At 49.0% G+C, this 26,570-nt stretch overlaps 8 protein-coding genes across 8 annotated transcripts; 5 read left to right on the top strand and 3 right to left on the bottom strand.

The window, feature by feature from the left end:
* Positions 1 to 3,109: 3,109 nt before the first annotated feature.
* On the top strand, positions 3,110 to 5,845 carry CTAM01_15427 (OPT oligopeptide transporter; the record flags this gene model as incomplete). The annotated part of the gene is made up of 7 exons (XM_060531424.1): positions 3,110 to 3,463; positions 3,544 to 4,221; positions 4,278 to 4,559; positions 4,612 to 4,875; positions 4,929 to 5,106; positions 5,158 to 5,447; positions 5,507 to 5,845. The coding sequence occupies 7 exons, from the start codon at positions 3,110 to 3,112 to the stop codon at positions 5,843 to 5,845; spliced, it is 2,385 nt and encodes a 794-aa protein (XP_060373978.1).
* Positions 5,846 to 6,147: 302 nt separating this feature from the next.
* Positions 6,148 to 7,096, bottom strand: CTAM01_15428 (IroE protein; the record flags this gene model as incomplete). Its single annotated transcript, XM_060531425.1, has 2 exons — positions 6,148 to 6,900; positions 6,941 to 7,096. The coding sequence occupies 2 exons, from the start codon at positions 7,094 to 7,096 to the stop codon at positions 6,148 to 6,150; spliced, it is 909 nt and encodes a 302-aa protein (XP_060373979.1).
* A 2,042-nt stretch (positions 7,097 to 9,138) lies between these two features.
* Positions 9,139 to 10,871, bottom strand: CTAM01_15429 (major facilitator superfamily transporter; the record flags this gene model as incomplete). Its single annotated transcript, XM_060531426.1, has 4 exons — positions 9,139 to 9,393; positions 9,454 to 9,559; positions 9,612 to 10,586; positions 10,648 to 10,871. The coding sequence occupies 4 exons, from the start codon at positions 10,869 to 10,871 to the stop codon at positions 9,139 to 9,141; spliced, it is 1,560 nt and encodes a 519-aa protein (XP_060373980.1).
* Positions 10,872 to 11,420: 549 nt separating this feature from the next.
* CTAM01_15430 (metallopeptidase family M24) lies at positions 11,421 to 13,062 on the top strand (the record flags this gene model as incomplete). The annotated part of the gene is made up of 3 exons (XM_060531427.1): positions 11,421 to 11,773; positions 11,842 to 12,803; positions 12,869 to 13,062. The coding sequence occupies 3 exons, from the start codon at positions 11,421 to 11,423 to the stop codon at positions 13,060 to 13,062; spliced, it is 1,509 nt and encodes a 502-aa protein (XP_060373981.1).
* A 915-nt stretch (positions 13,063 to 13,977) lies between these two features.
* On the top strand, positions 13,978 to 14,807 carry CTAM01_15431 (2OG-Fe(II)oxygenase superfamily protein; the record flags this gene model as incomplete). The annotated part of the gene is made up of 2 exons (XM_060531428.1): positions 13,978 to 14,180; positions 14,231 to 14,807. The coding sequence occupies 2 exons, from the start codon at positions 13,978 to 13,980 to the stop codon at positions 14,805 to 14,807; spliced, it is 780 nt and encodes a 259-aa protein (XP_060373982.1).
* Positions 14,808 to 20,473: 5,666 nt separating this feature from the next.
* Positions 20,474 to 22,106, top strand: CTAM01_15432 (uncharacterized protein; the record flags this gene model as incomplete). Its single annotated transcript, XM_060531429.1, has 2 exons — positions 20,474 to 21,472; positions 21,531 to 22,106. 2 exons carry the CDS (start codon positions 20,474 to 20,476, stop codon positions 22,104 to 22,106), a joined length of 1,575 nt encoding a protein of 524 aa, XP_060373983.1.
* Positions 22,107 to 23,200: 1,094 nt separating this feature from the next.
* Positions 23,201 to 24,434, bottom strand: CTAM01_15433 (replication factor C; the record flags this gene model as incomplete). Its single annotated transcript, XM_060531430.1, has 2 exons — positions 23,201 to 23,595; positions 23,651 to 24,434. The coding sequence occupies 2 exons, from the start codon at positions 24,432 to 24,434 to the stop codon at positions 23,201 to 23,203; spliced, it is 1,179 nt and encodes a 392-aa protein (XP_060373984.1).
* A 1,103-nt stretch (positions 24,435 to 25,537) lies between these two features.
* On the top strand, positions 25,538 to 26,407 carry CTAM01_15434 (uncharacterized protein; the record flags this gene model as incomplete). The annotated part of the gene is made up of 3 exons (XM_060531431.1): positions 25,538 to 25,757; positions 25,915 to 26,079; positions 26,187 to 26,407. The coding sequence occupies 3 exons, from the start codon at positions 25,538 to 25,540 to the stop codon at positions 26,405 to 26,407; spliced, it is 606 nt and encodes a 201-aa protein (XP_060373985.1).
* Positions 26,408 to 26,570: the final 163 nt, after the last annotated feature.

The raw sequence follows: 26,570 nt of genomic DNA on the forward strand, positions 1-26,570 counted from the left end.
CCTAACCCTAACCCTAACCCTAACCCTAACCCTAACCCTAACCCTAACCCTAACCCTAACCCTAACCCTAACCCTAACCCTAACCCTAACCCTAACCCTAGCGAGTTATTAAAGCGTTTTAATTAATATACTATTTAATTACTAACTATATTATTTTATTTTATAATTAAAGCTCTTTTTAAAATATAATAAGATTAATTATTTTTATACGGCCTTTTTATCCCGTTCTTAGCTTTATTTTAACGCCGTATTCTTAGCCTATATTTATTTAATAATATTATAAATCCTAAGAAAATTGCGAGATTTAAAATACTTAATTTACCATAATTTTTTTATCTATAATAAGTCCTAGTTTATATATTTTTTTAAATCCCCTATTTTTAGTTACTTAGTATCCTTAGTATTAAGTTCGGCTATATATCAAGCTATTATTAAATTTATAATATTTTTTTTATTATTATTACCTAGATCATATCTTACTTCGGCCCCGTTATTATTCATAATTTAGTATTATACGTACTTTTTATATATTTATATTTATAACTAAATTCTTTATTAATTTTAGCTTAGTTATTATATATTTAGCCTCTTATTAATAGTATATAATATTATTTCTTATTATAATAAAATAATAATATATAAAATAACTATACCTTTATAAACGTTAAGCTATTTAATAACTAAACTATTATTATTAAATAGAATATTAACTTTTAGATTAGTTAGATCTAAGTAATTGTAATAGTTCTTAATATTTTTAAAAACCTCTCTTTTTAATTAATACTTATAATAAAAATATAACTTAATATTATTATTAAGCTACATAGCTACCTTATATTTTCAATAAATAAGTATATAATACTTTTTATTAATCTTAATAAAGCTATTTATAGCGGTTCTATAATACTCCTTATTTTTATATATCAAATAAGTAATAAAAAGTCGCTTTTTTTTTATTATTTTTAAATTATTTTATTAATACCCCTTTTTTATTTATAAACCTTAGTAAATACTTATATAACCCGAACCTTAAGTCTTTAATTAATATAAAGCGCTAGTTAATTATTACTCTATTTTAACTTTAATTAATATTACTCTAACGCTCGGATTATATTATATAATTTATATAGCCAATTCTATTTAAATCGCTTATAAATAATACTTAGGCCCCTTAGCCTTATTATTTTTAAATATTATAATAAGCGTCTTATTCTTCTTTTTATAAACATAACTTAATTATAAGACCTTTTATACTTACCTTTAGTTAAGATATAAAAAGATTTCTTTACTACTTAATTAAATACTTATATAATAAGGTTCGTTATATAAGTATCGTATAAGTTAGTATATACTACTGCTTATCATAGCGAAACTAAAGCGATTGTAGGATAATTCGAGCTAGTTCTCTTATAAAGAGGATATTAACCGATTCTAAATACCTATACTATATAATAGTACCCTTAGATGCTTTGTTAGTCTCTATACCCTCGAAAATAATACCTAAAGAAGAAGTGTAAGTGTGTCTAAGAGAACTACCTAAAATAGGCAAGTTAGACATTATTACTATTAGCTGTAGCTAAAAGCGAAGGCATTGAAGCCTCGTCGGCAATGCATGGTTTACGTACTCTATCCTTAGTTGTAAATTAGAGCCCTACTTAGTTATATAGGATGGGAGCGCTATTCCGGACTGTCCGATGCCACCTCATCCTCTGTGGGAAGGTGAGCGTAATAGGCAAATGCTTATCTGACATTCATGAGGGCGCCCAATTGTCCTTTGCCTTCACAGTCACGATTGCCTAGTAACTATCTCTTATTATGAGGCCGTTGCAGTTCCTAGTGTCTCTACCATCTCCCTCCTTCCTATTGGGACCACTGTAAATCTATTTTGTCATCGTCGCATGGAAGACGATGAATCGCTCAGTCCTTCGTCCGGCTTGCCATCTCAAATTCTTCATGCCTTACAGGTCTACTTGATGTGATCCACTTGCATCGTAACGGCCCTTGGGATATTTTGCCCCCACATCCACGTGTAGACTACCATGGGGGCACCAGCCGAATTCAAAGTAACCTTGCGTCTTTTTTGTCGAAGTGGCCGCGTGTTCCGATGAGATAAGGAGCCATACTCGACAACCATAACATTGAGATACCGACTGACCGGTTCATCATCTGCTCATAGTCCATACGTCGGGCTTACAGGCGTAGCCTTTTGCCCCGACACAGAAAAACGATTTTCCAGTCACATCGTCGTCAAAAACAAAAGTTCAATCAAGCACGTTTGGAGCAAAAGTTCGGGTGACTGAGCACGTCAAGGACAAAAGTGCAAGGACCGGGATCCACCCCCACCTGGGGCCAGCAAATGAGCGTCAGGTGCTTCATCTTAGAACCCCTGCCGACTCTTCATCAAGACAAGCCAGGGTATCGCAACTCCGATAGATGGCATGAGTTGGGATGTTGGGATGTTGGGATGGGTGGCCGAATCCGCCAGCAGTCGTCCCAAAGTCTCGGCCACATCTTGGCAAGGCTTAAGACATGACCTTCCCGCCTGGGCATTGCTTGGGACACCCTCTTTCCGTTAATGGGCCGAGCAGACGGAGAACATGTCCACGTCTGCACATTACCAGTAGAAAGAAGCCATCACAAAACCTTGGAATTTCCGGGGAATCCCTATCACGTCAGTAACCTTTTGATAGGGACCTTCCTAAAAGCTCGTAGTTCTCTTTGTGGAGTGGCGTTCCAATCAGCCGGGCTCGCTCGAAGACCCCAGCTCAAGTCCAGACTACATGCAGCAATCCTTGTCGAGCGGCATCCAACAGATGGTCTGTCCTACAACACCTTCAAGGCCCTCAATTGCACCAATGCCGGTCCTTATCACGACATCGAACCCCTTATCACTAAGACAGTCAATATCGGATCAGTCGTACAACATGGGTCGACACTCAGCAACAGGCTGAGGCATAGAGTACAAAATGACCACGTTTGCCTTCCCCTTAGTGTGCGGAAATCCCGAACTTCTAGCACTCCAGGTTGGCAAACCGATCCTTTTGTCTGAGTTACTAGTCTGTCTGATTCTTGCCTTTCCTGCCCTGGTCTGTGCTTTTCCGTTGCGACTATGCCGGTGCCATTGACAGATGCCATCGTGGTGGGGGGGCTGAATCCCGTAGAGGGCAAAATTGTTTCGGTCCCCTCTCACCAAGCCATCAACGAGAAAGTCAGCATCGACGAGTCAGGGGTTGGAAAGGAACTGGCTTCCGAAATCCAAGCCATTCCGGCAACTACGACATCCGACGATGGGAACCACGAGAAGGACGACAACAGCGACAATGCCATCATCATCACCGGTGCCGACGCTGCCCGATACTTACTGCCGCTCCGAGATGACTTCGACCCTGCGTTGACCTTTCGGAGTATGTTTCTGGCAACTTGCCTCTCGGCTTTCCAGGCTGTCATGAGTCAAATCTACACTGTGAGCTTTTTTTTTTCTTAATTGGTGACTCGGACGTGGGACGAGCTCTGGCTAAAAAAATGCTCTACTTTATCTACCAGTTCAAACCGACCGCCGTCACCATTTCCGGAACTTTCATCGTTCTCATCGGCTACTTCGTGGGCAAGGCGTGGTCCAAGGTCTTCCCTCGTGGTGATAAGCTTGAAGCTCGTTGGAGGCAGGACCATCCCGAAGGCGAACTTCCGGCGTACGTCAAGATCTTCAAATTTCTCAACCCGGGTCCCTGGGGGCTGAAAGAACATGCGATCTGCTCCATCACAGCCACATCTGCGTCCAATGCCGCCGCTAGTATCCAGGTATTTGCGGCACAAGATCTCTTTTACGACTTGCCTCTGAGTCCGACCACCGTTGTCTTGACCGTCATCTCCATTGGCCTCTTTGGCTACGGCATTTGTGGTGTCATGCGCCCCATCGCCGTGTGGCATGTCGATGCTGTCTATTGGAGCACTCTCCCTACAGTAAAGACCCTCCAAGGTCTTCATTGGCAGGATTTGAAGAACTCCAAGCCTCTGCGTTGGTTCTGGTACAGTTTCGCAGGAATGTTTGTTTACGAATTCTTCCCGGCATACATCTTTCCATGGCTGAACTCCGTTTCCATTCCATGCCTCGCTGCCATGAACGCCACAGGTTCAAAGGCTGCTGTTCTTACGAACCTTTTTGGCGGCTCTATCAACAATGAAGGTTTAGGCCTCTTCTCTCTGTCTTTCGACTGGCAATATGTGAGGGAACCAATCATCGTTTCAGCATAGTTGCTTGAAAACTAACGTATTACCAGATTACTTCATTCAACACTTCACTTCCTCTCACTCTGCAGGCTCACTCTGCTATTGGCTTCTTCATTTGCTTCCTTGCAATGATTGGAATCTACTACACAAACGCCTGGGATGCCAAGTCGCAGCCTTTCATGTCGACGCGACTGCGATCTGAGGACGGTACTGCTTATCCCATTGCCAAGGTTTTCACTGGCGGTGTGCTCAACCAGGACGCCCTCGCCAAGTATGGCATCCCAAGGCTCACAGGCAGTTTTGCGTACGCGATGTTCATGGCCAACGCGGCGGTGAGTTATACAGTCCATATGCTTCTAGGAACGAAGGCTGACAGAACATTAGATTGGGGCGCTGGTTGCCCATTGCTTCTTTTTCTGGGGCGGAGACGTCAAGAGGGCGTATCAGAGCGCAAAGAGTGGTAGATATGATGATCGCCATCACGATCATATGACCAAACACTACAAGGAGACCCCTTGGTGGTGGTACGTCATTGTACTCGTCGTCAGCTTCGTTCTTGGCCTCGTTGTTGTCACGACACAGAACGTCACGCTTCCGGCCTGGGCATATGTCGTGTCCCTGCTTCTGGGAATTTTCATCGCGCCGTTGGTAAGCATGGAACCCACGGTTTAGCTCCCAGTTCCCAGCTGACTTGCGTCCAGAGCACAATTCTTTACTCTCGTTTCGGTAATGGAATTGCTACGAACAACTTATCGAAGATGCTGGCAGGTCTCATCCTTCCTGAGCGTCCCATTGGCAACATGTATTTTGCCGCTTGGTCGCACAACGTCATCTCGAATGCTGTTAATCTTTCCAACGACCTGAAGATGGGAGAATACCGTATGTCCCAGTGTCTATGACTTGCCGAACTTTGCTGACCTGATCTACCAGTGAAAATCCCACCTCGTGTTATGTTCCTCACCCAAATCTACGGTACTATCATTGGCGGTTTCATCAACTACGCAGTCATGATCTCTATTGTGAACGGAAATCGAGAGCTTCTCGTGGACAGCGATGGCAACAGTTCTTGGAGCGGTGCAACGATGCAATCGTACAACACCAACGCCACATCCTGGGCGCTGGCGAAGTACCTGTACAAGACTGGGGGCAAGTATGCTCTTGTGCCGATTGGCCTAGGTATCGGCTTTGGCGTTGTCATTGTCCACCGTATCATTGCATACGTAAGTCTCCGATAGCGTTGCTTGAATACATGTATGCTACATTTGCTAACGCAGCTCAGTTTGTCCCCAAAATCCGCGGTTACTCCCTGTACGATATTAACTTGCCCCAACTCATCCAATATGCGGGCTATATTCCGTACAATGCATCTCAAACTTGCGTACTCTTCAGCTCGCTGATCAGTGGTTTCTTCGTCCAATTCTACCTTCGCAACTACCGCCCTCGCATTTTCAAGGACTACTCGTACCTTGTCACCGGTGCATTCGACGGAGCTAGTCTTACTGTACTCTTCATCCTGTCGTTTGCGGTGTTCGGCGCCGGTGGCCCCTCTGTACCCTTCCCGACATGGTGGGGCAACAATGCCGATGGTTACTACGATCACTGCCCAGCAGCTGAGTAAACAGTCTCCGTGAGACTTCTTTCGCTTCTTGGGCCACTTCAAGAATAACATGCTTCGGGTTTCGGTGCGAAGATTCTGAGGTAATACTCGGGATGCCCTGGGCACTCTATCAGTAGCACAGTTCGGCAAGAATCAGTGGCCATCGAGATGTCCGAAGTTAGCATGATTCACGTGCTCGAGATTAGGACAGCTTTAGATACTCGTTTCTAATAAAATCACAAGGCTTGGTGTACCCTGAGAATGTTTCCAATGCGACGAACTAGTAATTGGGCTTTGCGTAACAGCCATATGTGTTACTTCGTTTATATTAACGGCCAATCGTCAAGGAACGTTGCCAGCCCTCGATTAAGGGAGCAGGCTACGACAGATTCGTGGTCTTCTCCATCGTAAACCCTCATTGCGAGATGGTCTAGCCGAGTGCTTTCCTGTAACCGTGAATGCATGGTGATAACATTATCAACCATTTGCAGTCCACGGTGTCGTCTCAACCTCCTATTGTACTCGTCATTGCCCTCTCCTCTCCTCCTCGTTGGATTTTGTTCCTCATCTCCAACAAAAAGCATGAGCGATGGACTTTTCTTCTGACATTCTATTTCCTCCTGAACCTCCTGGAAAAGCCTTTCTTCGGTAAGGATGTAACTCTCATTCCACCAAATGCTGGGGCTACTGGCCAAGATACAGTGAAACATATCTGTTCTTGTGAATAGGGCGTGCAGAGAGAGTAGCCCCCCATACGAATGTCCAAATAGCGCTTCACGGCCTAGAGTCGCCCCCCGGGTCTCGTAAAGCCGCCGAGCAACCAAAGGTTTGACTTTGTTCTGCAGAAAGCTAAGGAAGACATCCGCACCCCCTTCATGACCAGATGCTCCATGGGCAGGTGGAGTGAAATCTCTAGTTCTGCGGGCGCTCAAGAGAAATCTTGAGTCCGCGGGTATAGGGTAGCCAATAGCAACTACGATTCCCTGGGTATCTGAAGAGCGCATGCATAAATGGCGATGCATTGATTCCAAAGCACTTAGAAACACTGAGTTTCCATCCGTAAGGTAACTAGCTGCCTGTCAGACTAATGGATACGGACATGGTATTCGGCCTGACATACAAAACCGGGATAGGAGCCTCATGTTCCTGTCTATTGCGACTCTGCCAGTCTCTTGGGAAACCAATCTGGACGATGTATTCTTCTCCGGAGACACTTCTCAGAGCCCAAGACTCTGCAGAGCCACCTTTCCCAAGCAAGGATTGGGTGCGCATTTTTCGATTCCTGTTGCTCGATCACTATGAGAAGACGGAGGAATACCATCAAGAGAAAATGCACAACACAGAATTACCGGTCTTATCGGATTGTTATACTAAAAGCCCCTCGGCTCGGGCAACGTGTATCCTAAAGTCCGAGTCTTTTCCGCTCGGATCGACGGTTTCCATCACACAAGCTCGCAGTGGATCCATTATCTGCCTGTAATTTTGACCCGTAGTTGCGCTCGGCGGCATTCGGCCTTTGCATCATCGTCAACAGCTTATTCCGCATCAGTTCGTCGTAGGATCCGGCAGCTAAACACCCATGTCATTAAACGCCATGAAGTTCGGGGTACTTCCCGGAACTCCTTGAACGGTACCGCGCTTAGACAACTCCAAAATCCTGGCCGTGATGGCATCCACTGCTTCCGAGCTTGTCTCAAGACTTTTCAACTACAAAGCTAGCCCAAGAACCTGTGGTCATGTCAAGGAAGTCCCGCTCAGGACAGCATCTTTGCCAGCCTCAAGGGACAAGGAGTATAGGTCTACTCCCTATGCATGCAAGTCGGCGCCAGATTTAAAATCACGAAAACGTCATACAGTGTTGTTGATAGCACTCGCTGCGCGGCCAAGCGTTTCGTTAACATTTTTCGCAGACCAAGCAAAGCCTTCCATGAATTCGGACATAAGTCCCTGCTTTCGAAGTGTTAGAACTGAATCTCTCCTAGGTAAGGTCACTTCATTTTGTTTGAAGTACCTGGTTTGGCGCAGGTACCTTTATCGCAATGACTTGCGCCTTTTTAGCAACACCCCACGTCTTGGAGGCGATTGATCCAGCAGCATGAGTACCATGTCCACTGCTGTCTTTGAAGGCACTCTCCTTCGGGTAGATAGTGTAGCCGAGCTTTACGTGACCATCAAGGTCTGGGTTGTTCACTTAGACTCCGGTATTAACCACGTATGCAAAAGTTCCTTTCCTTCCGTTCTCATCGTACGTGTAATTACTCAAACCCATTACGCAGACTTACATTAGTACTGACAGGCTCAGCCTGTGATATGGCTCCTAGCCCCGAAGTAGCTTGATTCTACGTGACCATTCCGTATGCCGGCGTGTCAGCTTAGCAAGCTCAACCTGAGCTTGAAGTCAGGTATCTGTAGGATAATAGTCAGTAATTGAACTCACTATATCGTTACCCCCCCATTCCTCACAAAGTTTCTTTGTCAAGGGAGCCAGCATATGCATGGAACGTCAAACGTTCTTTCAACGTCCGAGATGTCATCCCCCAACAAGCCCCAATCACGAAACACTTCTCTTACCCACTGGATTTGCCCACGGGAGGCGTGTCCATCGACTCCAGCTTTCAAGCTAACAATGTATCAGCTTTGAGGGGCATTGTGTTCGGCGGTCAAATGGTTGTGTCGAGACGGTCAACAATCCTCCCCAAAGTAGAGCAAAAGAGTAGTTGACTGGTAGCTTCATCTTGCGCTGGGTAATCCCCCTTTGCATAAGATCAAGAAGTTGCGGAGGGGGCTCTTGGTTAATTATAGGCCATGCAAAACTCATTCCGCCGTTGTCTATCATCCCTGGTGTGTAATGACCCTTGTGCTTAACCTACTCTCGTATGTGCTCTAACTATGCCAGTTCAGGCAGATCACGAAGGTATGATTTCCCATACCTTGACTGCATATCACCTCGGCAAGCTATTCTGCATGGGGATTTTCAGCGTAACTTTGAGAGTTGCATGATCTCTGTTATATTGTCTTAGTCACCAGTCCGTATCATGGCTCAGTTCAGCACCATGCAGACTTACGGATCTTCAAATGAGAGTCAGGGGATTGTCTGGCGTCGGATGACCTATAGGTATCTTTACTTTGAGTTGTTGGCTGATACCTGAGTGAGGTAACTTCCTTCTTCATCCGGTCAAGACACTTGTAAAACCTTTACCTGTGAGTTCCCGCATCTCCCTGATGAGCCAATGTACCCAGAAATCAGGCACTTCTATTGTTATGATAGGTATTGATCCAATGTATAGTGGACTAATTCAGTTGTGATGATTAAGCTAAGACGCAGCTTTATCCATAACAACACCGGTCGGATCGCGTGTCACCTCGTCGCCCCATTGAGCGTCCCAGCCATTCTCAGCTAGGTACTTCTTCCAAGCTTCATCGTCGTCATTCAGGTGCCTTGAGATGTCTGGAATCACGAAAAGCGCGATGATAGCACCAAGAACAGCGAACCCAGAACCAATCAGAAATGCAACTTGATTTCCCTTGGATGGATCGGTGGTGTACTTGTTCAAAATCGCAGTAAACACCTTTCATATCGTGTCAGTGCAGATCAATTCTGTAGTAACTGACGGTAAGAGTTAGCTTACCTGTGTGCCAATCGCAGCTCCCGCTTTCGAAAAGGCCGAGATAAGCCCCATCATCTGGCCACGTATGGACGTGGGAAAGCACTCGGAGGCTATCAGAACAACGGTACTGTGGGGGTGGTAAGTTAAATGGTGTTAACGGTTACAGAGAATAACCTTACCTTCCTGGGCCAACTTCGCCAAGCGTCAAAAATATGCCGTAGAGGACAACAAAAAGAGGAAATACACCCTGGATAGGATTCATCGCGCCTCCGAGGACAAAACCGAGAATTGCTTGCAACGTAAAACCCAAAGCCATGGTCTGACGTCTCCCAATTTTGTCCGATAGGTACCCACCGATGAAAGGGCCGGGGATGTAAAAACAGTTGATTACTACGCCCCACCCGAGCGTTTTAACAAGACTTTCCTCTACGTTGGCTCTTGATATGATTGTTGAGCTGAAAATTCCGAAGGGAATAGAGATCCAGTTATACAAGAACCATGTTGATGCTGCACCTAAAAGCGGTCGCAAATACCGTTTCAGTGCAAGCCAGTATGGCATTCTCTGCTTCCGCAATGCTGACTTTCGGTACGCTGTCGAGACTGCCATCCGCATCCGGAACCAGAAGATGAGAAGGGGGGGTGCCATACCCAACGCAAACGAGGTTCGCCAAACAATATGGTATTTTGAGACTTGCTGGCCAACGCACAACAGCAGCAGCAGAGGCACCAAACCTCCCCAAACATATCCTAGACTGGCTGATAAGTCTGCGAGCATCGCAAACATGAAGCCCCTCCTTTTGCGAAACTTGGCGTCTTCGTCGGTCGCTTCGGCGGCACCGGCTCCAGAGACTGGGTATTCTCCTCCTGCGCCTACACCGGCAATACCACGAGCAATGATAAGCATCCAAAACATGCCTGTGGTCGTGGTACCACTGGCTGCAGTCGACAAGGCGATGCCTAGTACCAGCAAGATTGTTGTGGCCACAGCACCAGTCTTACGGCCAAGTTGGTCACTGATGATGCCGAAAATTATCATTCCCACAATCATGCCGATCAGAAAAGCATTGGAGAGCCTCTGGTATATCGTGGTAGTCAGATCGTCAGGGTAAAGGATTGCAAGTAGCAGTTCGACGTTTCCAATGACGGCGGCGTTGCTGCAGCATTGTGAGCGATACATCTTGAGAAGAAGGCAGCGAGAGTAGATGTCCAACATACTAGCCATCTGAGCCTATTGCCAGTCCCGAGAACAAAACCATCAACCAAACAGACAGACTGCTGTAGTACGTCTTCTGTGGTCCTTCTTCTACTACCCCTACTTCGGTACTATCCGGGGCCTTGCTTGCGATTTTCTTTTCGTCAGTAGCAATTTCGTCATCTCTAGTAGCTGTTCGCTCCTCAGTGCCGGAGGTCGCCCTGTTGACTTCTGGCATGGTGACCATTGTGTGGTATCATTCGAGTCAATGGCTCCCAAAATACACACCAAATGTGTGGTATAATCTAACACACAAGGACACAGCTCCAAACGTCTTCATATGGGGCAGCTCCCATACTTAACTCGAAGGACGGCACTTCATGTCGGCGCATCTATGCCGAAGAGAAAAGCGACGGCGTACGCCGCGGCATCCTTGCTTATCTTTTGTCCTCCGGATCGGCCTTGTAAGCCGACGGGAAACTGTCTACCGCTATCGACACCCATGTCGTATACCAGAGGATGGACGCTCGTAGCTGCTGTTGCTGCTGTAATCCTGGCATGACTCGTGTGGAGAGGCTACCCTAATCCGGGAAAGGATCTCCAATTCCTGCACCCCGGAGAGGGGTAGAACGCGAGGTCGGAGACCCTCCGACGTCTGATTTCTCGGCACTGCTTCATCCTGGTGTGCTCGCTTGCGTGCTGTTTATTCAGCGCAGAGAGAATGCAGATGTTCAAGTCTTTTCTTGTCTATCTCTACTCCTTCAAAACTTGCTCGACGCAGTCCGCAACAATCGCAATGCTTGTATCAACAAAATGTTTAGAGGGCATACCTCTGCACCAGGCACAGGTGCAAAGGCATAATACCAGACGGTTCCCAAACAAACTACAGCTTATTGCGACTTCATTGCTCTTATATGCATCCATCTCATGCTACTACTTTCTGTCGTTCCAGTCGCGGGAACGTACGTCTACTCCGTACCAGAAAGCCCAGCAATGCACTATTGATAATCTGCACGCCGACTTATCTTTCCTCGACCCCGCCGTACCTATCTCTACGGAAGAATTCCTTGAACGCAGAGATCGACTGGCCCAAGCTCTGGTCGCATCAAATGTAGATGCGTTCGTCTTGGAACCTGGCTACACTTTCCAGTAAGTCTTTCTTCGACAACCCGAAGACCTCTCAGCCTCGGAGTACGTGAGTCCTGACTTGGGGACAGGTATTATGGCAACATCTCTCAAGTTGACTGGGAACCTTGGGAGCCTGAAGAGCGGCCATTCCTCATGCTCATCCTCCCTCATGTGTCTTCTTCTGGTCAGGTGAACGCCAAGACTGCCTTCTTATCGCCTCATTTTGAAGAGGGCAGGGTACGGATGCTCGGCATACCAACAAGGGAAGACGAACTGGACGTTGTCATCTGGGAAGAGCATTGGAACCCGTACGATACGCTGCTTAAATCACATCTCTTCGATGGCCATCATGGAAAGCTCATGGTTGACGAGGAGATTCGTGACTTCATCGTCAGGGGACTGGATGCTGCCGGGTTTGAGACGGTCGGCCTCTCTCAGGAAGTTGAACTCGTGAAGCAGCAGAAAAGCCCTGCGGAGGTCGAATTGCTTCGCGTTGTCAATACTGGGACTGTTGTCGCCGTTAGAGCGATGCGGCCTTGTCTGATGTCGGGGCTTACAGAAGATGAAGTCACCGAAATTCTCAATTCTGCTCTCCTCTCCATCAACTTTGGACTGTTCTTCAATATTGTGTTATTCGAGGAGCACGGAGCGCTTCCTCATGGGGGTTTTGTCACTGGCTTCAAAAAGTTGACTCCTGAGAGCATGGTTGTCATCGATGTTGGTGCCCATTATCTGGGCTACAGTTCGGATATTTGTCGCAGCTTCTTCATCGATCCACCAAAGCCACAGTCACCTACTATGATGGGTGCCCTACTGAATTCATGGATCCGAAACCCGGAGGGACGACAACATCTCATTGCGGACGCTGAGCTGCGTGCGGAGAAGCTCAGGGTCTGGGACATTGTATTGGAGGCACAATCAGCTGCCGCCGCCGCTTTCAAGCCGAATAACACAGCAGCAAGTGTGGATATTGCAGCTCGCCAAGTCATTGAAGATGCTGGCTATGGATACGGTTTCACCCATCGTTTGGGTCACGGTATCGGTATTAAAGGTATGTTCCCTAATATGCTCCTCATGATCGGGGGTCGAAAGCAGTTATTGATCCGTATCACATAGCTCACGAGTCGCCGTACTTGAACAAGTGGAACAAAGATATCTTGCTTAAGCCCGGTATGACATTCACGAACGAGCCTGGAATCTATTTGGAAAACAGATTTGGCGTCAGACACGAAGACATCTACTTAGTCAAAGCATCGGGCGAGGCAGAGTTACTCACTGGTCGTAGGGCGACTGGACCATACGATCCATGAAATACCCTGGTTCTTAGACCTGATACTGCTAGTATGTGGCGACCAGCATAGTACCGCTTTGGTGAATACGAGAAGTAAACTTCTTAGAGTCTAGCTATCTTTCTCTTGACTACCCTTGATTGCAATGGCATTATCCAAAGTCCTTAAGTGTCTAGCCAACATCTCCAATGGTACCTACCTAGTCCCTGCAACAAGATTGTACCACTCTCCATCCGAGCGACTGGGACGACGCAGGACATCAAGCTGGATTAACACCACCAGAATGAATATTTCAGATGTTAAAGAGACATTTATCAGTAGGCGATATAGGCCAAATGTGTTAGCAAATTTCCAGCTACCTTTGTTGTTGGGTCCGACCTCGTCCAATACCATTGGCAACAGTGAGAGAGTTGTGCGACTTCGCTCTTAAGCAGAACACTGGCAACCTGTAGAGTTGCCAAGTCTGCGTCCGGAAATTTTCATGTCATTCAGATAGGGCTTCTCGATATTGGCTGAATTGCTGAGTCCATCATCTAGATGCTGAAAGTGAGCTCTTTCTCTGTGGAGCTTTAAAAAATAAAAAAATAAAAAGGACATCGACTGACGATCAGGGTGAACCCCTAGTCAGGTTGGGGGCTGGCGACCCATAACTGTGGCGTTTCGACGTCTGAAGCTAAGGTAAGGTACGCTGATCAGACGAGGAAACCCCTGGACTGAACCCCAAACCGTCATGGAGGATCGGGAACCCAAACGAATGACCCAATGTGCGAACGAGAAATTGCCAGCTCGCGCTTCAAACGCCCTGAGTTTCAGCCGCTGTCAACCAGATCAATCATCCGACTTCAAACCCAGCTGCGATGGCTTCATAAACGAGGCAGCTCCCAGACTGAAAGATTGCAGCAAAGCCTAATGCCTATAGATCAACATTCAAGCAACATGATTGGTCTTCTCTCGACCGCAACCTTTACCCTCGCGGCGACATTGGTCGTCCCCGTGTTATCTCAGGATCAGAAACCCACGTCGGGATACGTATGCACACACCCGCCATACAAGGTCCACATGATCTCTAAATCCCCTCTTGTGGTTTATATCGCCGACTTCATCACGGCCGCAGAGCGGTCACATCTGCTGGATATGGCGTCAGTTTATCTTGCAGTGTTTGTGTAATAATGCCACTAATCTGTATCAGGAGCGGCACGTTTACCCATTCTGGAGTTATTGATGCTTCTGGAGGCAAAACCACGCACGACGTACGGACATCTCAGAGTACCAGCCTGTGGCGGGATGATGTTGTTCGCTGCATCGAAGAGCGCGCAATAGCGTTCCAAGGGTATGGTATGCCTAAGAGTCACGTAGAACCACTGCAGCTGGTCAAGTATGGAAAGGGACAGCAGTACCATTTTCATACAGACTGGTTCACAGATCCTGCACACGCCAGAGCTCATCTAGGCGGCAATCGGCTGTCTTCTTTCTTCGGTTATGTGTCAGCGGTTAACGTTACCGGAGGTGGAACCAACTTCCCGCTCTTAGACGCCCCTTTTGACGAACGATGGTGCTCTTTCATTGACTGCGACGAGCCTTGGGAGAGAGGCGTGACATTTCGGCCGTTAGAGGGAAATTTCGTGTATTGGGAAAACCTCCACGTCGATGGTTCTGGAGATCAACGTAATTTACATGCTGGATTGCCGGTCACAGATGGACAGAAGGTTGGGATGAACATCTGGACGAGACAAGCACCGCTGAGCAAAGACATTCGAGGAGATTAGTAAGACTCTGGAAACATTCAAGGTTAACTTCTAGAGGGTATAAGGGCTTGTAAGGACGAGCATAAGGGCCAGAAACCAAGGAACCTTAATACACTTTCCCGTCTCTTATGTGTCCATGAACCTAAGGTCAGGTTCACAACTTTACGGTGGCTTGTGGTTCGAGATGGGTCAGGGAATGGCCACCTCACACATGAAGACTATCTAATTTAATTATTCGTGTGAAAAGTATTACCAATTGCCTACAAAATAATACTATGCGGCAGCTTATGAATGCTGGTGAGATGCATAGATATGCACAGCACTGTACTAGGCCAAAAGGAGAGGCATTGTATATAGTAACTATACTCGGTTGACATGGTTATAAGCCTCTCTCTCAATGACCAACTAGAGACTACGCAGATCTCCGTTGTCATTACCGAGAATCTCAAAGGTGAGTTAGGGAAATATTGAACCTAGCTGATTTCGAATAGAACCACACGCCAGATTGCGATGTATTCTACGTGTGACCCAACCTTTGACTTTACGCATGGCAATACTAAGGATTAAATGCATCACGTGTATGATTGATTGTGTGAGAAAGCCGGCCATATCATTGAGTGGCCTGTCGAACCATCTTTGGAGATAGGTGCTAATATTGATTAAGACTCATCAACGGACGGCATTCAAAGTCAACTACTTTCCAGCCTACATATATGATTCATGAACATGTAAGAAGCCTTAGGATGCGTAAGACTGAGGGACGAGCTTCATGCGGATCCCGCTGAGATGATCTGCTAACTGATACGTCCTTGCAAATGGCATGGAACTGGGTGGTCTTTAGATTCCAAGGTCGAACGTTCCTTGACTGATCGCAAGCTGCACCTTGGCCTTCAGCTTACATACCTGCAGATGTGATGGACTAGGAATAGACTCAACTTGATGTTCTGCCTAAAAATATTGTGCTTCCACGAAAGGCGAGAAAATGCGTCCCCCCAATCTCTTTTTGCGAGTAGGACCCCGGAGATACCTACCCAGCCACTAGACAAATTGATGACTTGATATGAGGGAGATGTGAATACGCTACGTATTTCTCAACTACCCTAGCAATGGGGTATTCTAATTGCATTCACAGCTTACCTATTGGGTACGTCGAGCCAACTTCAAGTAATTAGCAAAGTCATGTCAATCGTGCCGCAATAAGAGATTGTCTTTGGCCAGTATCTCGTTTGATTAGTCGCTCTGCCTGACAAGAGGTTCAATATCCCGGTCTCTAGAAGCCCCCGCTGGCACTTGCATATTCGGCAACCCATTATCAGCTTACCATTTTGCTTTTTGTTTAGTTACAGGCGATAGACTCTGTGCAGAATAGCCTTCTCGGCTTTTAGAGTCTGCTTTGGAGCTTCAGTGAAAAGAATAGGGCATGTTCTGCGCGTGTCGAATGGAACGCAGGATTCTTTTATTGTAGACTTCACAGGATAAACCCATGGTAAGGCTGCTTGGCCAACATGGAATACCCAAGTGCCTGCTTCTGTTATATGTTGCGATGTTTTGCCAAGGTTACGCTGACACATCCGTAGCTCATGGACGATGAGTCCCAGTAGTGAGTACTTGTAGTCACCAGTAAATAATAGTCATGATATTGGTTGCTGAGCTTAGTGCGAACTGTGTTGAACCGAGTGATGGTCAATGAAGTGCCAACGGACGCAATGGGGAAGAGCTAGAGTCCTTCCAACGCCCAAAAGAGTGAAAATTCAATGAAAGGAGCAGCGCCCGTTGTTGACATAATAGTTGAATATACGTATCGTGCAGTGAGTACGGTAGCCTTGAGTTGTAAGTGAATGCAAGGCTAGCACGCGATTTCGCTAATAATAATAGTCCTGGTGACAGGGTGATGCAACTCTTAGAAGGAAGGCTAGGATCCTGATGCCTAGCCGCCGAGCCCCAAGCCTGATCTGAGAGGCGATAGGTCGAGCCCACCTTTTGTCAAATCTCCTTCTTCTCGTCTCTCCCTAAGTTGATTGAAATTCTCTCTAACCTTCTCTCATCTTGATAGCAGTACACGTTGCGTGAATGAGTGTGTCAAGAGAGAGGAAGTCAAATAGAGCGAAGGGCCGGTTGGTATTTCGGCTTTCATATGTGGTAATAGAATGAATTGGCGAGAAGCACAGCGGCGGGGTAGACGGAAGTGGAGCAACGACGAGGATCCAGGTTAGGCTGATGGAGCGGCCGCGGGATCCGATTTAGCTCTATAATACACCACTGTGTGCCAGTGTGGACGGAGGCGCGTTGTTCTTAACGAAGCCGGTTCAAGGCAAACTCTTCAGGATGTTCAGCAGCAGGTTTCTTTGCCGAGTGGGTCAGTGTCATCGAGAGTGTCAGTGAGCTTGACAGCTGGCGTGGCTAATGAGATGGCATAACGACTTCCATTTGGTTGGGATATGTCTAGAGATAGGGACGGTTGGTGCCCTGTCTGAGGTGAGTTTAGTGGCATGGACGCTTTATAGGTAGGGCAGTACAGCAGTTAACACTGTAGTACCTTGGTGTAGGTGAGAGCCGTCGCTGAGTAAAGCGCCTTCGTCTCACCCTCATAATACCTCACTCCCTGTTCCGAATGGCTTTTTCCATGTTCTATTATTGAGCGAGTCGTTTATTACTTGAACCTAAAAGAAGTTGCGATAGACCGGTGGGGTGGTATGGAGATGCGAGACCTTGGAGGAAGTGCTTAGGTGGGCCGCTGCTCAGAAAGCTTGACTTGACTCGAGAATCAGTGACGGCATTTCTGAGCATGTCGCGAGAGCTGAGTGTCGAGGTTCTTTGTTCAGCCCGCCCTGGTGGTGTTGAACTCTTTGTCCGGATGCATGAGCCAAGGCCGTGCGGATACCTAGGTATACGCGGGTTTGCCATACTGGACACTTCAGGGCACAACTTAGTAGGAGTCTACCTGAGCACCGTGGCACCTAAGGTACCCAAGCGCCCGACCCTACTACGTACTGCGTAGTTCCGTGATCCCCTTGGGCGGGTGGATAGTGAAGCTCGTGTTGACGGATGGAGTGGCTCAGTGGCTTGGATTTAGGCCGGGAAATGCAGTAAGTTAGCGTCCGCCAAAGTCTTGGACGGCCGGGTGACGGCCGTGACTAGGAGAACGTGGAAACAGGACAGCAGACAAAGAGAAGCCGTTTACTGTTTCGGCGCGTTTTGCAGGGACGGCAGACGTTGAAGAGCACCAAGCAAGTAGACAGAGAACGCTACAAGTGGCCATGGTTTTGTCCGTATGACATGGCATTATGGCAGGCCACAGAACACACACGGATAGATGAAGATGAGAAGGTGGTCTGTGCCTGATACTGTGCAAGTTCTCTAGAAGTGACAGTGGAGGTGAGCATCTCAGCATCCTTCGATTCTTGGCCGGTCTGTAATACACAACTAGGTGCCTGAAGGTCACATTTGACTGGATGCTTCACTTGAGGTGGTTGTGTTATGCAGACTCGGAGTGGTAGTGCAGGTATTCGGAATAGTTCGTATTGCCAGATTGCACACCCCTTTTATGCTCATGATCCGCTAGTGTGCATCTCGGTTATGCCTGCCGTTATTCCCTTTTTGGATTGTCTCTCTTTTCCGATCCACAGCAGTACAGCATGCCTTCTTCTTCTTTTCCCCTTGCTTGCTGCTTGCTGTGCTTGCATTCATCTCGTCATCTTTTAGGAGATGCCTACCCCCCCGACCGTGAGCGATGGCCGCCTAGGCGGTCACGAACCAACCAAAATGTGTTTTTCAAGCACAAGCATCGCCACCCCTGCGTGGGATCCTGCAGTCTTTTGAGATTCCACTGTACGTGGTAATGAGGTGGGAAGGGGGGGAGCCCGGCGTGGCAGCGAGGAAAGCGCAGGCGAGTCTGGCAAACGGCAGGATGTTTCTGCTGAGGTAGGAACAGAGAGAGGGTAGGTATCCGTACCGTGGACGAAAATGACGTGAGATTGTGTCTTTTTACCTTCCCTCAAGGTACCTTACCCAAGGTATGAAGGAAGAACCTAAAGTGGAAGGGAAGGACGAGAGAGAAATGGAAGCCAGGAAGGAATCTAAAAAAGTCGCCGGTCGGAGCCTGGATATGCGGGCCACGGCACAGGATACGTACCTGCCCTGGGGCGATGTCGTAGGTACGTACTCCGTACTCACAGAAAATGGGAAAATGGAAGGTACCCTACCTAGTCGGTCTCCATTGCCCAACGCGATCAAGGTTCATTTCATCCTGAAAGCCAAGCCAAAAGAAACCCACAAAATGCTAAGAACAAAGTTCGTCCACCTCCTCAACTTCGAACAAGACAGTGGGGACAAGCCCTGCATCTCGAACTTGACTGCGACGATACTCTTTTACTCCAGATCCCGCCTCCCTATCTCCCAACTCTTCCTAAGGTACGGATGCTCTGGATCAACTATAGTTCCCAGGAAACGAGGACGTCTGTCAGTTGCTTGGTCGCTCTGGCGGCGCCGTATCTTAGCTTGCACGCCACCGTCATGAGGTGCATGTCAAACGTCGGCCCTAAATCGTATCGATTAATAGCAAGGCGGTAGGTACGGACACACCAAGTTTCCGTACAAAGGTACCCGGGTTCAAGGCAAAGCTAAAATGGTTACAAGGACGGACGGACCGTTTTGGCCCTCTGGCACTGAGGTACCTTGGACTGGTTGGTACATTACGGACCTTACTCCTGAGTCCTGCGAACAATATCCGCGCTGCAACGTCCCTTCAACCTTTGCCTTTGGACACGACAATCTTTTGATGCTGCAAAACAGCCTAACAGGTGGTGCTTGGCGCTTGGCTCTCGGCTCTCCACGCCATCCATCCATCTCAACCCCATTCTGGTCCAGCGCGTCCTAACCCTCGGGTCCATTTGCCATCATCTTTTACGCACTCTAAAACTTGGACGCATGCTGCTTCACCTCATCTTGCCAGGACACTGCCTGCCCAAGGCACCTCGCCCAGCCTCATGTCTCTCGCTTTTCTCGCTTTACCGCTTCGACTACCTCCTTACACACTCGGCACTGTACCTGTTTTTCTCTAGAGTATTCGTACCTAGGTAGTCCAGATATTGCTTGACTCGACTCGCTACATACTACCTTGGGTAGGTATCTGTACCTCCTTGGCTTACCTTGTCAGTACCTTTCCATCGGACTAGGCAGGGGTTCAACTCTTCTTTTCTGCGACGGCCCGCCCTCCACCAGCAAGACTGAGGTGCACTTAGCTCCAGCCTTTTCTCCTTTCGCCTTTGCTTCCAAGTTCCAACCAGACAACAGGCTTCGTTGTATCGCACCTAATAACCCGTTGGCATCGGCGCACAGTGGCTGAGATATTCCGACCCTGAATATCCTTCCTCGCCGTTCCCTCCTTCTCTTCCATCATTCGTCCACTCTTTTGGCTGGCGTGCCTAATTCCATTCCCGCTATTCTCGACCTTTTTGGAACTTTCTTACCTGCCACTTCTTACCAAGTTCTTCCGGCGACACGACTACGCGCAAACCGCCAGTCTACCTTATTCCATCTCCCTCGAATTCTGTATACTTTTTCTCAAATCGAAAACCCAGCTGTTAGCTACAACTTCCTTCCACATTTTTTTTTGGTGTCCGGCAACAAACTTCGTTGCCATCGCCGCCGTCGGCGCCCTTTGACCTCAATAAACGACGTGTGCTATCATGGGATTGAGCCAAAGACGGAATGACGTTTGTATAAACCCCATTGTCGCCATCAATATGCTATCCCGTCGCGCCCTCACTGTTCTCGCCCTCGTCTCCGTCACTGCAGTCATCTTCCTCATCTCTTCGAGGAGACTCGGCGGCGACTGGGCGATAGAAGGTCCCAACTACCACCCCTTCAAAGGCCACAGCCCACCTCCGCCTGCTGGCAGCTCCCCAAGCGCAGGTCACGATGGCCGTCCTCCGCCTCCTCCGCCATCCCCGAGCTACCAAGACGACCGCCTCGCACAGCACAATGTGTCGAACCAAGACATTCCCTACCGTCCTCACGACCCCGTTTGCGATACCTTCCCCGACACGAGCAATATACTCGTCATCATGAAGACGGGCGCCACCGAGTCCTTCGACAAGGTTCCCACTCAACTCATGACCATGCTCAAGTGCTTGCCCGAATACTTCATCTTCTCCGACCTCGACCAGACCGTTGCAAACTACCACATTCGGGACAGTCTTGACAAGGTTCTTCCCGAGGCCATGGAAGGTAATCAGGACTTTGATCTCTACCGCCGCCAAAAGGCCTGTCAGGCCGACCAGCAGAGCTGCAACAAGCTGGCTGTAAGCAAGGACGAGGGTTGGAATCTCGACAAGTACAAAAATGTCCACATCGCCGAGAAGACGTACCGTATGCGCCCCAATTACGATTGGTATATCTACATCGACGCCGATACCTACGTGCTCTGGCCCACGCTTGTCCAGTGGCTCAAGAACCTCAACCCCAAGAATAAGCACTATCTCGGTAGTGTCACCATGATTCGCAACTTCGTTTTTGGCCATGGCGGCAGTGGCTACATCGTCTCTCAGGCGGCTATGCATGACATGATTGCGGACCATGAAGATGTTGGCAACAAGTGGGATGTTCGTGCGAGCAAAGAATGCTGCGGAGACTACATCTTTGCGCTAGCTATGAAGGATAATGCCGACGTCAACGTCCATAATGTTGTGAGTATTCATCATGATCTCTCTGTTTTGTACGCAGCTTGGACTGACCGTGTCCCAGTGGCCTACAATCAACGGCGAAAAGCCCTTTACTCTGCCATATGGTCCTACTCACTGGTGCCACCCCATCGTGACAATGCATCACATGAATGCCGAGGAGATCTCCACGTTCTGGGAATACGAGCACAAGCGCTACTCCGACCCTAGCCTTCCCCAGCCGCCTCCAGTCATGCGCATCAAGGATATCTATCATGAATTCTTCGCGCCTCGTATGCAGCCTGAGCGCGCCGATTGGGACAATCTGGCCGATGACCGATTTTTCCTCGACGAATCCGCCAACAAGCACCAGGATTGGCAACTCAATCGAGCCAAGAAAGAAGACTTGACAGAGGAAGAAAAGGTTGCACACTTGTCCTTCGGCAATTGCCGCAAGGCCTGCGAGGCCGACAGGTCCTGCTTCTCATTCCAGTACAAGGACGGCGTCTGCGGCTTCAGTTGGGCATGGAAGCTTGGTCACCCGGTCAAGCGCGAGTCTACGGACGAGAAGCGCACCATGTCCGGCTGGGCTGTAGAGAAGATCAACGCCTGGATTGAGCAGCAGGGCGAGTGCGGTCCAGTCAAGTGGCCCGATGTCTGAGGTGAAAATGTATCATTCATCACCGACTTAAGTGTCGACACGAAACATTCACGTCGCCACGAAAGAGTAGCACCAAAGGCCTGCCTCTATGCAAGCACGCCTGCTATCCAAGGCTTTGAGACGTGACGTATGTTTCACGTGGGGCCTTATTCCATGTCTCAGTACGCCAAGGACTTGGATACGGGATTCATGGACATGGTAGGGAACATACCCCCCTCCTCTGGAATTCCCTTGACTCGGGATTTTCTTGCCAGGGAGGAAACAAAACATTTCTCATGGAAGCCAAATCAGCCAGGCGTCTATCGGTCTGGCATCTGTATAGAGCCGCAGGCATGTGTGTATTTTTTTCTTCGTGTAGTGTGTGTATATCACCATCATGACGTGGCAGGCGAGGCAAGACTTGGGTTTCGAGACGACTTTGGCGTTTATTTGGAAAAGACGTCTAGTTCTTCATTGGCCCTGGTTTGGGAGGCCGACGGAGTCAAACGGTCAGAGCGAGCGCTCGCAATAGAAAGCCTTTCATTGTTCATATTACAGTACATATCCAGATTCCGACTCAGACATTGTCATTCAGCACCCCTCTGTGCCTAGTTAGCTCTGTCCCAACCTCTCCGAGATGAGATCATCTCGAAAACTGAAGGAATGGTAGCGAAGAAACGGGGCCCGGAAGCCGACGAGGTGTGAGGCCTGTTGCTTCCAAGTAACCCAAACTCAGATCTCGGCTCGCGCATTCCACTGATGCGCCACAGCTATTTAAAGACGCTTAGGTAGGGCAGAGAATCGGCAGCGGGTGGCTGGGGATGGCCAGACATCGCATGCCTTGACGAGCTTCCCAGGGGCGACACCGATAAATCGCGGTTCATCCCGGCATTTTGCATGAGGTACCGGTATTGTCACTGGCTCAGTGTGTACATTCCAAAACTAGCATCACAGCACAAGATCGGGCTGGGTATTGCCGCTTGACCCAGGTCGGGTGGAAGACGGCAGTTCGGCATATCATACACAAGACATATCGAGACGACTGTAGATGATCATAACGTCGTAAATTATCCATCCATGCTCCGTAGGCTACCCTCGTCTGCACTGCGACTTGCTCATTTGCTCATCAACTCTGCTCCGCTCCTGATGACGCCCACCACAGCTCCCGTCTGCACTGTCTCGCTGCCGCCGCCGGCCACACGGTGTTCGATATCCGCCAGCCCATCGAGCCACTTGATCATGATTTCCGGCTTGACCTCGAGTGTTGTCAGTTGCTCCGCTAGAGCAGTGATGATATCTGCCAAGGCGAGACCCCGAGACACCTTTAGGGTGTTGATAGTAGTCAGGCAAGACGTCACGTCTGTTGTGCTCAATAAAACATCCAAGATCTCCTGCACAGCGTCGGGCTGAGGGGCGGCGATGCAGTTATATATCGTATCTGTAGAGATGGTTTCCCTCACAATGTCGGCCTCGGCCACCTTGGGTGCGTCCTTGGGTTGCAACGGGGTACCTGTGTTGTTAGCATGCTCTCCAGGGCGATTGTCCAGAACCAGATGAGTACTCACTTGACGCGTGACAAGCCTGGAGCACATTGAGTGCTCTTCTCATGTCGCCCTTGCTAAGCTTCACCAATGCTTCCGTGGCATTGGGAATGATTTTGACGTGCTCCTCCTCAATCACCTTATCCACCAAGACCCTGATATCGCGCTCCTTCAACGGACTGAATCGGAACCTCGTGCATCTTGATAGCAGTGCCGGTGAAAGCTTGTGTGAGTAGTTTGCAATGATGCAGAACCGCGTGTTGACAGTGTACTTCTCCATGATGCGACGCAACGCCATCTGCGCCGTGTTCGTCATAGCATCGGCCTCGTCGAGGATGATGAGCTTGTACGATGCCATGCTGCCACCGCTGCCTGATTTAGCTGAGGGACCGAGAGGGAATATTTGTTTTGTCGAGGCAAAGGTCTTGATCTGCTCGCGAACGACGTCGATGCCTCGATCATCTGAAGCGTTGAGCTCGAGAACCATCTGCCGCATGTTCTCGGTGCCATAGATGCGGCGCGCGAGGGCGAGGATCGTCGAGGTCTTGCCAGTTCCCGGGGGCCCGTAGAGGAGGAGGTGAGGAAGACGATTCGAGTCGACAAACTTGTTAATGGTGGCGAGAATGTCCTGGTGTCCGGACACATCGTTAAGGCTTACTGGGCGGTACTTTTCAACCCACGGCAGACTGTCTTCGGCTTCGACGGGGAGGTTGGCGGCGCTGCGCTTGCCCTGCTTGGCGTCTGAGGAGAAGGTAATGTCCTTGGACACGGGGACGTCGACGTCCATCTCGTCTTCGAAATCGGACATATTGACTGTGCTGCGGGGAAGGTCGGTTGGATGATTTGCGGAGGGGACGATGAGGTGGTGAACTATGAGCTCCAACGTACGGATTGGGCACCCCCGTACAAGTGGAAATTAGAAATCTTGACGTGATGCATCCGCTTGGAAGACGCGTCGCAGACGCGTCGAAGAATGGCTCTTCACGTGACCACTTACGCTTTGCCGAAGGGAGCCCCACGGTTGATGGAGGGAGAAGGCGGTCAATGTGATCGGCCCCACTATCCCTCCGGCCAGCGATCTTCCATTACATAAACGAAACTACCCCTCCGTCAAAGTTGGAGTTTGGGACTCACATCCCAAATCATACAATAGCCACAGTTCCATCTATGGCCCAATATTGTCACTTAGGTCCCTACGTACCTTAGGATCTGGCCAAGTCGTGTTTCGGGCCTCGCCCTCTGTCAGCCTGCGAGCCTGCTGAGTTCTGCCTCAAAGCATCTTAGCAAGTGCTGTGATATTGTGCAAACCCGCAGACATGTCACAAACATGTCAAGTCTGTATGACTACTGTCAGACTTTAGCCTCGCTCTTGCCATTGGACAAGGACAAGAATTGCCGTGTGTCTCCCGACTTTAACGTTCTATCTCAGACAAAGGCCCTGGATTATGTTTGGGCTGTCTAAGTAACCTTTCTTGCTTATGGATACGTTTCGGGGAGATGTCTCCGCTCTCCGCGCACACAAGCTGGTCTTGAGGTGATGCATTACCTTACAGAAAACCCGTCCGCAGTCGAGTCAAGGATTCCCAGTGGAACGCCATCTGGGGATTTTGAAGTTGGGGTGCGTTTGGAACCCCGCTGTTCACATCGTATCAGTCGGCTTCGGCTTCAGAGTCGTGCCATGTCTTGGCCATAGCTGCCAGCCTTGAAATACTGGGCTAATTCCTGGATCTCTTTCACTTTCGAGGTCACCTTCGTCTCATTTCTCCCACCCGAACCGTCTCACCCGCCGTTGAGCCTCGCCAGCACCCTCATATCCACGGTTCCTCATCACCTGCCTTGGCATCTGATCTGCCGTCCCGCTCTGACGCTCATTCCCTTCGTCTCCCACGTCACCGCCGATCTTCTAATCCAATGGCGGCAGCACCCGTCGTTGTTGAACCGGCCAGGCTCGAAGACGCCCCCGCCATCGCCGAAATTTTCTTCAAGTCCTTTAAGAGTGACTTCTTTCAGGCCTTGTTCCCCCAAAACGAATACGGCCGGGCCTACATAACCGACGCCTACAAGCAGTTCATGCTCTCCAAGGAGCACGGCTCCCAAGAAGGTCAAGTTGCCGTTGTCAGGAACGAGAAAGGTAGCGAAAACTCCTCGACATGATCACCTCCGCCGGTTGTCCGAACCCCGACTTTGCCTTACCCTTACCGGACTTCGGACTCCGCTGAGTTAACGGCGCCCATGTGTATGCGTACCTTGTTTGACTGACAGCTGTCTCGTTCATGGCGAGCCTGTAGCCACCACCCTTATCTGGATCATCCGCCCCGAGGACAACGGAACCTGGTCGTGGCGAAAGCGATGGCCGTCCGCTAATGCAGGGCAAAAAGACGAGCTGCTTGATGAGTTCTTCTCCGACATGGCGTCTCAGCACGACCGTGTCATGGGCAAGGACCCTCACGTTTGTATGTCAACTCTTGACTCCCTGGCCGGCCGGTTCGCTCACCACGAACAAGCCTCCCGCTGACAATCTTGCCGGCCGCCCACCCGCAAAACGCTGACCATGTGCCAGACTTTGAGCTGATTTTCACCGACCCGGCCTACCTTCGCCGGGGCTATGCGAAAGCCCTTCTCCAACAAGGAACGGAAATTGCCGACAAGCTGGGCTACCCAATGTATCTCGATGCCGAGCAGTACATCTTGGACCTTTACTCATCAGCAGGCTTCTTGACCAAGACTGAAGTCGGACAATCGTCACAGATGATTCCCATGATGAGGCCAGCCAGGGGCTAAATGAAATGAAATGAAATGGCACTACTGTCGACTATTGACTCATCTTCTTTATCATGAGTAATCACTTCCAGCGTGAAAATCCGCCATCAGTGGAAAGTAGTCATGATATGTGAATAACATACATCAGACGGATGCCCAAGCGGCTTCCGTAAGCAACTCGCTC

This window comes from Colletotrichum tamarilloi (genome assembly GCF_030869305.1).
Source record: "Colletotrichum tamarilloi strain Tom-12 chromosome Unknown Scaffold_162.1, whole genome shotgun sequence".
NCBI lineage: Eukaryota > Fungi > Ascomycota > Sordariomycetes > Glomerellales > Glomerellaceae > Colletotrichum > Colletotrichum tamarilloi.